The sequence below is a fragment of the Vicia villosa genome, linkage group LG2 (genome assembly GCF_029867415.1).
Source record: "Vicia villosa cultivar HV-30 ecotype Madison, WI linkage group LG2, Vvil1.0, whole genome shotgun sequence".
In the NCBI taxonomy this organism is placed as follows: domain Eukaryota; kingdom Viridiplantae; phylum Streptophyta; class Magnoliopsida; order Fabales; family Fabaceae; genus Vicia; species Vicia villosa.
This window is the reverse complement of record NC_081181.1, coordinates 199465190-199475411: the sequence shown is the minus strand read 5'-3', so window position 1 is coordinate 199475411 and position 10222 is coordinate 199465190. Positions and strand designations below refer to the sequence as shown.

The 10222-nt window shown below is 29.1% G+C and overlaps 1 protein-coding gene across 1 annotated transcript; it reads right to left on the bottom strand.

The window, feature by feature from the left end:
• Positions 1-2645: 2645 nt before the first annotated feature.
• Positions 2646-8799, bottom strand: LOC131653551 (alcohol-forming fatty acyl-CoA reductase-like). The gene is made up of 10 exons (XM_058923726.1): positions 8623-8799; positions 8431-8534; positions 5567-5769; positions 5316-5416; positions 5038-5230; positions 3776-3937; positions 3623-3704; positions 3220-3489; positions 3015-3142; positions 2646-2932 (listed from the first exon to the last, which is right to left on the bottom strand). Exons 1-10 carry the CDS (start codon positions 8702-8704, stop codon positions 2779-2781), a joined length of 1479 nt encoding a protein of 492 aa, XP_058779709.1. The 5' UTR covers positions 8705-8799; the 3' UTR covers positions 2646-2778.
• Positions 8800-10222: the final 1423 nt, after the last annotated feature.

The window sequence follows — 10222 nt, the reverse complement described above, 5'->3', positions numbered from 1 at the left end:
TTTGTTGAGTTCCACTGCAAGTTTCTTATTTAATTGAAGAATATGCACGTTGAGTATGAGTAACACTTTACATTGAAGAAATATTTGATGATCTTTGATAAGTAAAGTGTCGGAGTTTTTATGGTGTTATAGAAACTATTCTACTAACCATAAAATGTGGTCTAAAAATTGATATCTCGTTAGACTTTTATATGGATAAATGTGTGAGTTCTCCCTTTGATTTGGGATACGTGTCACCCCTTTGATTAATGTCTTCCATTTCTTGACATATTTTTTTGACATTATTCAAGTGTACATCTTTTTCATAGATGGTGGGAGTGTAATCTTTTTCCTCTCCTATTAGAGACGCAATTAGCATGAAATATGGTCACAAAGATCATAGATTACGAAATATGGTAATAATGCCTAATTGTCTGGTCTTAATGTATTTTGACTGAACCTAAGGTCTTTTTTTTTTTTTAAATGAAGCTTCCATATATATAAATAAGGAAAAATTACAAAAAGGATAGGGGATACAATAACCAAAACCCTATCAGGAAGTAACAAACCTAAAGAAAGGCAATCCTAGCCTATTCTTTACAAAATCAGCCCTTAAGAAAGAAGGGACAGAAGAAAACTGCGTAAAATCTGTAATAGATAGACCTAAATTAGCAAGGGCATCAGCACAACTATTCCCTTCCCTATAAATATGTGAAACCACAAAATTCCAATTAGAAACTATATTTATACAATTCAGCCATCTATTTCTAATTATCCAAGGCACAATAGAAGTAGATTTAAAAGCTTTTACCACCATTGTTGAGTCAGTTTCCAACCACAAATTTTTCCAATTCTTCTCATGAGCAAACTCAATTGCAAACATGGCGCCCGAGAGCTCGGCAATGAGAGAATTTGAAACACCCAAGAAAGAAGCAAAAGCACCCAAAAAACCGCCATCACTATCCCTCGCAATTCCGCCACAGGAAGAGATACCAGAATTAGAAAGAGAAGCTCCATCACAATTAAATTTAACCCAATTCATAGGTGGAGGTTTCCAAATAACCTCGACGATATCAGGGGCTTTCGGAGGCCGAATAATGACCCTAAATCTCTTAAGAAGCACAAAATCATGCATATTCACAAAAGAGGAAGCAGATGAAGAATTACCAGCCAACGAAACAGAAGCCAAAATGTTGGAGATAGTAGAAGAGAAATTAAAAGAAGCGTTATGAAAAATCACCTTATTCCTAACCTGCCAAATAGCGTTGAAAATAAAGATGATAGCAGCCATAGTAATGATCTTACATTGACCCGTACCAGAAGCTCTACAAGTACTCCAAATGTCGGCCCAATCTCGAATGGGAAAAGAGATATTAAGAGTATTTTGGAACCAATGCCAAAGCCGCAAAGCAAACCCGCATTCAAAGAAAAGATGATGAGTCGTGTCCTCTGCCCCATTGCAAATAGCACATCTAGAAGGAAAGGAGAAATTCCTTCGCTTCCATTGATCATCTGTAGGAACCTTGTTATGAAGGATTCTCCAAACTAAAGAAGATTTGGATGGAGGAATCGATTTGGACCAAATCCACCGCCACCAATCTTGACAAACACCTTTAACCCGCTTAAAGTCAAAAGCATCTTTAGTAGAAAGGTCTCCAGAAGCTGAATGAAACCAAACTCTCTTATCCGGTCTAAGATAAAAGGGAATATGACACTTTCGAATTTTCACCTGGATAGAGGAAGGAATGGGAGTGGCAGATTTAGAGAAATCCCACTGGCCATTGACAATAATGGTGCTCACAGGATGATCCACAATAGAATTGTAATCCACCATATCCAAATACAACGGATTACCACACCAATTATCAAACCACAAGCTGATAGAAGCCCCATAACCAAGACACCAAGAAGAATTGTCCAAAATGGTAGCCAACTCTGATTTAATACTCGTCCAGATGGAGGAAAAAATGTGGAAATTAATTACCTTATCTTTCCTGAACACTCTTTGCCTAAGAAGAGAGGCCCAAGAATCAGAAGAGTTAAAGAGCGCCCAGGCAAGCTTGAGATTGGTGGCTTCGTTTAACTGAAAGATAGATCTAAGGCCAAGACCACCCTCCTTAAAAGGTTGACACATTTGATTCCAAGCCACTGTTATCACTTTTTTCTTAGAAATCTCTCCGCTCCAAATAAATCTTTTCACAGCTCTTTCAATGCGGCGGATAAGAGAAATCGGCCAAGCGTAGATGGACATGCTGTGGGTAAGCATACTCTGAATAGTGGATTTCACAAGCTCCACTCTACCTGCAAAAGACAACAGAGAACCTTTCCAAGAGGCAAGTTTATTAATAATTTTATCGGCAATCGGTTGCAAATAAACAGCTTTCGGTTTTCCTTTGAAAATAGGGACCCCCATCATGATAGACTATGGTTGATTGGAGTAAATTTTGATTTACTCATTTATTTGATTATATTCATATCCCTCCGACTTGTTATCAGCTGAGAATAATTCATATATTTATTAAAAAAAAAACTTCAATCCCACATAGACTTTATCCAACAACACCCCTGATGAAATAAATGAGAAGTACACTTGTAATAGAAAGCAGATAAGAACACATGATGATATTTAGCAACACTATAAATTAAAATTTCAAACTCACTTGACATCTAGCTAATATCAATTACACATCCCTTAACAAACATAATTAATACAATTTTGTTTTGATGGATACACACACAATAAAGTTATGCAGTCTTGTCTTTCTAAAATAAATTTGAATATAACCAAATGTTGGTGTGTCACTTGAAAATGTACTTGACAATGCCAGGGATATGTGTGTTCATAAAGTAATCATCCCAATCAATATCTTTGGGGTCGAAGTAAAATAAATCTGTCTCTGTCCCACTTTCTCTTGCTGCCAACCGCAACTTTTCTGTGTTTATATCATCAAATCTGTGTGCCATAAATTCACAACAACTTAACATCACAACTTGTTGTAATTGGATCACAAATTTATACATTAAAAAACACTTACACGCCCTTGAAGAATAAGTAAGGTCTATAAAGTTCCACCAACTGCATCACAACTTGGATCTTCCTTTTCAGCTCAAGATAAGTTCCTTGAAAATACTGGCATAATGCTGTATTCACCAGTTTCAGCCCCTATAATAAAAATGCAAAAATATATAAATAAGGTTAAGAACCTCTTTATAATGTCTTGAGAATTTATAAATAAGAACCTGTAATGGAAGAAGGTAGCGAATGAAGACGTATCGTTGGAAACTATCCATGTCGGTTAATACGGTTACTTTTCCAACCTTAACAGCTGTTCCATCTTTGTTTATCCATGGATTTGCTGTGAAATATCTGAATCCATAATCCTTTAGGTTAAGGTATCTCACCGGGTTTCTAACGGAGGAACCCACGTGGTATATGATATGATCACTAGGTTGATTTGCATGAGCCACCATAGCTACTAGCATTGCATTCACCACCATGTCTGCTGGTATCTGTATGCCAAAGAAAAATCATTACAACAACGGATACGATAGACACATCACAAAGATAGGATACAATAGTATATGAAGTGGGAGAGATAGCTCAACTGATTAGAATATTTGTAATAAAGGAATTAGAACTTACTGCGTCGACAACGCATTCGAGACCTCCGAGGAAACATGTTAGTTTTCCTTTTCCATAAGCAACGCCTAAACTGTCTATGGTTCTGTAAGAAAAATAATTTTTATCAGCAAAGATTTTGGCTTTCATATATGGATGTGTTTTTTTTATGTTTACCTGACTCCCTCGACCCAACCGGGGAAAGGTTCTTTGAGTGTACTTGTGACAATGGCTGGTCGTAAAATGACAACTGATAAATTTCCTTTCAATTGTTCCACGAACATCTCCCCGATTGCTTTTGTAAATACGTATGTGTTTGGCCAGCCATACACTTTTGCCCTGAAATTCAATCAAATATAATTACTTTTTAATTGACTGAGGTTTCTCCGGTTAGTCACAAGACGTGCTTATATATATATATATATATATATATATATATATATATATATATATATATATATATATATATATATATATATATAAACACCTGATTTATTTTAAGAAGTTTTTAGATTTTAAATACCGATATAATTTTGTTAGAGATGTCATATTTGATATATTTTGACAAACCGAAACATCTTTAAATAAATAGAAGTCTGTGAATTTATTGAGTGATGCATAAGAGAGAAGATCAACATTAAGGTAAAAAATGTTTAAACAATTGGGTAGAGGAAAAGATACAGGTATATATGAAATTGATTTGCATTTTTTTATTGATGAGACTGAGAATGGAGGTTTTAATGTGGAGCTTGCTATTGGTATCAATCGGTCCTCTAAACGCCGAGTACAAAGCTTAAGTAGTTTATCATAAAAAATGTGTTCGGAAAATTAACATATTTTCATAATGGTGTTTTTATCTATCCAACTCAAAAAGTTGGATAAAGTTACCTCCAATGTAAAATATTTTGGAAACATCAAATAATTGTATTATTTTATAATTAATTAAATATGTTAAAATTAAATTGAATTTTCTGATTGGTTGAAGGTACACTACCAAACTTTTTAAGATGGGTAGAGAAGTTGTCCCTTTCTTAATGTACTTAATTTTTTTAACACTTTTGATTTTATGATATCAAATGTTATTGATCTTTTAGTGACAGTCTAAAAACTAATGTTGTATCTCAAAGAGAAATGAATTTAAGAGAATGGTTTTGTCATTAAAGAAAAGTAGCCACAAAGTTTTGTTGTTTGCCTTCAATTTACATAAAACTTTTATTATATAAAATAGACAAATTTCTAAAATATTTTAAAATTAACTATAATGTTACCGTATAATAATGGTTTTTTTTATAGGACGGCATTCTAAAGTCTCGAGGGTGTAGGCATTAAATTTTAGTAACATATTATTGGACGTGTAACTCTTGACAATAATCTTGTGGAAAATTAAAAGGCATAAAGGTAAAGTTGAAACATAAGATTGTGTAGAGATATTAACAAACCTTGTAATACCTAAGTCTCTCATGGCCACTTTAATTTCACGTTCATTGGCTCCCTTCTCTCTTAACTCACCTAACTTTTCTGTTATTAATTTCTTTTCTGCATTAACATCTAATCCAGCAACACCATTTAGTGAATCACCAAAAACATAGGGACTTTCTAGAATCAACCCACTTCCTTCACCACACACATAAGCTGAAAATTATTCAATTATTAAAGTTATTATACTATATGCTAAAAATTCATATTTACATTAACTAATTAATTAATACTAATTAACCTGTTGATACATGAACAAGCACTTTAAGTTTGATACATTCTTTGGCAAAGCTAATTACATGCTTAACTCCAAATGTATTTAGACCCAATGCTATATCATACCTGTATTAAATAATACATAATAATAATAATAATAATAATAATAATAATAATAATAATAATAATAATAATAATAATAATAATAATAATAATAATAATAATAATAATAATATATGATTGTACCAAAAAATAAGTTAATAAAATTTAATGTACCTTTCATAAAAGTTAGTAGTTGCAGCTAGATTGATAATAACATCTGTTTGAGACAAAATGTCTTCCCTTAAAATGGAATCCTTCAAACCCAAGTCTTCACAAGTGATATCTCCAGCCACCAAAGTCAACTTTTCAGAAATAAAGGACTTGAAATTGGTACCCAATTTTTCTTTTAGTGAATTAAACAGGTCCTTTGCTAATATCTAAAATGGCAAAACAAATATATATTAACCATGTATTGAGTAGTGCTATTTATTATCAAAGAAATTGAGGAAGAAATGTAAGAATGTACACCTCTAATTATTTTAGAGTAAATTTTTTAATTTAATTAAAATTTATTTTCTTATTTAATTGGGATCATGGGATAGTGGTGATAATGAGTGGTTGAGATTATTCTTGTCTTTTTTGTTTTCATATTTTCTTAACAATAAACATTTTTATTTTTAAAATATAAATATACATCACATTTATTTAATAATTTTATCAAATTTTAATTTTTGTAATTTTCTCAATTTTATTATTAATAAAAATATTTATCTATCTATTTCTATATATAAATAAATAATGATGGTATGATCAATTGTCTGCAATATTTAATTATGAGATTTTAATGTTTAAATTAAAATTTATAAATTAAAATTATATTGAAATTAACACAAAACCAACTCGACTATATTTTAGTCGAACATATTTTAATTTTAAAATTAACTTTTGTTGAATTCGGTTCATCAACCATATATTTTTATTATTTCTATTTTAATTTTATGAGAAACTAGATAATCCCTAATATGATTTATGAGTATAATTGTAATTTAGATTATTAGTGTTTTTATGCATATTTGTAACTTAAAAATTCTAATATGTGTAATTCAGAACAAATATAGGATAGAATTATATCTGTTCTATAACTATAGACGTAAGTAATTTGATTAAATTGGATGAACAAAAATGTTTTTCTTTTCACTTTGATTTATATTTGCGTAACTATTCCAACAACTTTTAAAATAAAAATCTCACAATTATCCAAATAAAACCTTAAACAATTATTGATATACCATGTGATTTTACATCTTACTTTTAATAATATATCCATAACAAAATTACTATTTTAATTAGAGTTAAAAGATAGTGCACTGACAGTGTAAAATAGTTTTACACTGTCATCCAATAGAAAGCTATCAATTAGTTATGTCATTAAATTATTTTTTAAATAAAAGAGTGGTTTAATTGGATACATGGTGGTGATTGGTTGATAGTGTAAAAATATTTACACTGTCAGTGCATCACCTCTTTTCTCTTTTAATTAATAAATAGATAAATAGATTATATTTGTTTGAAATAAATAATTTTTAGTAATTATTACATAAGTGTACTGGGTATTTAAGTTTTTTTTAAAAAAAACATAGTGGGGACATATATGCACCTACCAACAAACGTGCCTCCTCCGTCCCTTTCAGTCATAGGCTTAATTAATTAATTTGTAACAAAAGGGTGAGGTGTGTGCCTAAATAATTAATAAATTAGAGAAAATTAAAAGTCATAGATATGAATATAATAGCAAAAAAAAAATTATATATTAATGTAAATTAATTATTAATATTTATAAATCAATAATTATTTTAAAAAATACAATAGTAAAAACATAAATAGTAAACTTGTTATACTAACCGAATAATTGAACCGAACAATTATTACAAATTTTTTAAAAGATTTTTAGTTACCCAACTCATAATGTGTTTTTCAATTTGTCTTCTTGTTGGGTCTTGTTAGATCAAACGTTGGATCTATAAATAATAGCCAAACTAAAAATAAAAAATTCATTTGTCTTATTAAAAACTTTAGATAATTGAGTTTTATTGCGGTCCCTCTTTTCTTAAAACTCTTGTCATTTCTTTAACTAATTTATTCTACACCCTAAATAGTGACAAATTTCTCAAATTTATCTGAAATAGCTTTTCCATAAGCAGTTTAAATGTGACACTTTAACTACCCAGAGTCCGTGAAAAAAATTAAATCATAGGATCGAAGTGTGATGATATTTTTTTTATATAATAAATATCTGATATATTGTTATGGCAAAAGTTTCGAAATGTCACTTGTTCATTTTTATATAACAAATAATATTGATAAATTACATTTGTAATTACTAATAAGTAATAAGCAACATCTTTTTTGCAACATACAAAAAAGTAAAAGTTGGATAAAGATATTGAAGAGGTCTAAGTTTACCTTTTAAAATTGTAAATAATTCATTAACACCAATAAACATTAGTGAAATTATCTTGGTCAAAAGATCTTTCAATGTTATTTATTTTATCTCTATTTTATTTTTCAGTAATTTTTCTCTATTTTTTTGTATAAAAATTTATAGTCTTTAATATAATTTTGATATTTAAAAAAATCATAAATATATGAAATACATTTTAGTCTTTAATATAATTTTGATATTTTAAATCATAAATATATTTTCTATATTTTCGATCATTTTTCTATAATTTAATATTTATTATTTAATTACCTAAAAAAATATGATTATGCAACTATAGCTGATCATATAAATATATTTGTGGACATATATTTTAATAAGAGAAAAAGGGATATACACTTACAATGTAAAATATTTTTACATTGTCAATCAATCACAACCATGTATCCAATTAAAAAACAAGTTTAATTTTAAAAAATTAATATGACATGGAAAATATTACGATTTTGATTGGTTGTATCTGTAAAATTAGTTTATACTGTCAGTGCACTACCTTTAAACTCTTTTAATAAAGAAAATACAGCATCATAATAATAAAATAAATTTTGATTTGATAAAACTGCTCATTAAACTCAATTACAAATATGCATTCTTTTACCTCATTCTGCAAACGAGAAGCTGCAGATTTGTCATCAGAAGCTCTTAAAAGAAGAAAAAGCTTTTTAACATTTGGTTGAACTCTCAATACCTTCTCCAAAAATACTGTAAAACACAGAATAATGAGGTATAAAAAATATATGCTAATTAATTAGAATCAAAGGAAGAGATGAAAGAGAGAACATATATATACTTTTTGCAAGAAAACCAGTGGCACCAATAACTAAAATGGTCTTGTCTTCAAGAAAGTGGAGTATGCTTCCTATCTCTTCCATTAGAGAGAAAAATATGTAAAATAATTTGTAGAAAATATATATAGTTATAAAGCAAAGTGGAATCTAGAAAGAAATAGGTATAGTAGTATATGAATGGAAAAATATAGTGCAACTTCTTTCATATTTATAACTAGACAAAAACAAAATTATTTTCTTACTAAAGGATAACTAAATCGTTGAGCAATTATGACTTGAGAGTTGACGTGCAACTTGTAAGTTGTTTTTCAATAGTAATCAAAGATATTTCTTTTATAAATTTATACTCTCAAATATGTATGTGAATAAGGATGCATCATCACTATTACAAAATAATTCATTCTACGACACCATTTTTATTACGGTTGTTCTGTGAAGCACAATTGTGACATCTTAATCAAGTGACCTTTTTTTTTTTTTTTAATTTTTAAATTAAAAATATTTTATATTTTATCACGGTTGAATATATCAATCGTGAAAATTTTTTGTAATGGTCTTGAGTTCGAACATCAACGCTGATAAATTTGTGATTTATTTAATATTATAGTGGCACATTTTTTAATTTATTTTTAAATTAAATACAAGTTTTTTTTTTATGGTTGAAAATTTCAACTGTCGTAAAATATTTGCGTTTTTTTATTTAATTTTTAAATTGTTAAAAAGTGGGCGCTTTGTTCAAATTAAACTAAATAAATAGAATTTCATCACAGTTAGATTTTTAAACTGTGATGAAATAGTTTATTCTTATTCAAGAAATAGAATTTACCTTGTCATGTCTCTTCAGTTTTCCTTGTCATATAAAAACCACATTCAGCGCTTATGAAAACAACTTTGAACCCTAGCACGTTTATCATCTCCATTAACAAAGAGAGTCTTAAACATGTATCATCTCCAACTCGTTCACCATCGTATCATCTTCTTTTCTTCACCATCATATCTTATCCAACTAGTTCTTCAATAAATATGGTCGAACTCTATCAAATTCTCTTCGGCTCGTACAAAGCAACAAAATAGGAAGAAAAAAACCCGAAGGAGGAACATAAATGAAATTTACAAGAAAGAAAGACGAAACTCATATGGTATTTAGCTCTTTGTAAAATATCTTTATCATGCATTTCACAATATTGTTGTTGAGATATGTTACGTTTATGTTGTTGTTGATGATGTTTAGTGTCTAAACTCTCATTAGTTTGTTTCAAGGTTTCAAATTATATTCTCAGGATTATTATTCCCACTTATGTGTTTGGTAGAAATTAAGGTTTCCTATGAATAATTGTAATTTTTTAATTTAAAATTACAAAAAAATAAAAATAAATAAATAAATGTGATTAGTAGTGGGAAGTTATACTTGGTTGAAATTATTCCCATGGGAATGTTATATTCCCACCCTTTAAGCCTTGGAATAAAGATAAAAGAATCATGTGTAGATAAGATTCCTTGGAATAATTTTTTTAAACTTGAATCAAACATAGGAATCTTGAATTTCCATAGTCCTATTCCTGAGAATATTTTTTCTAACCTTGAAACAAACATACCCTAAAG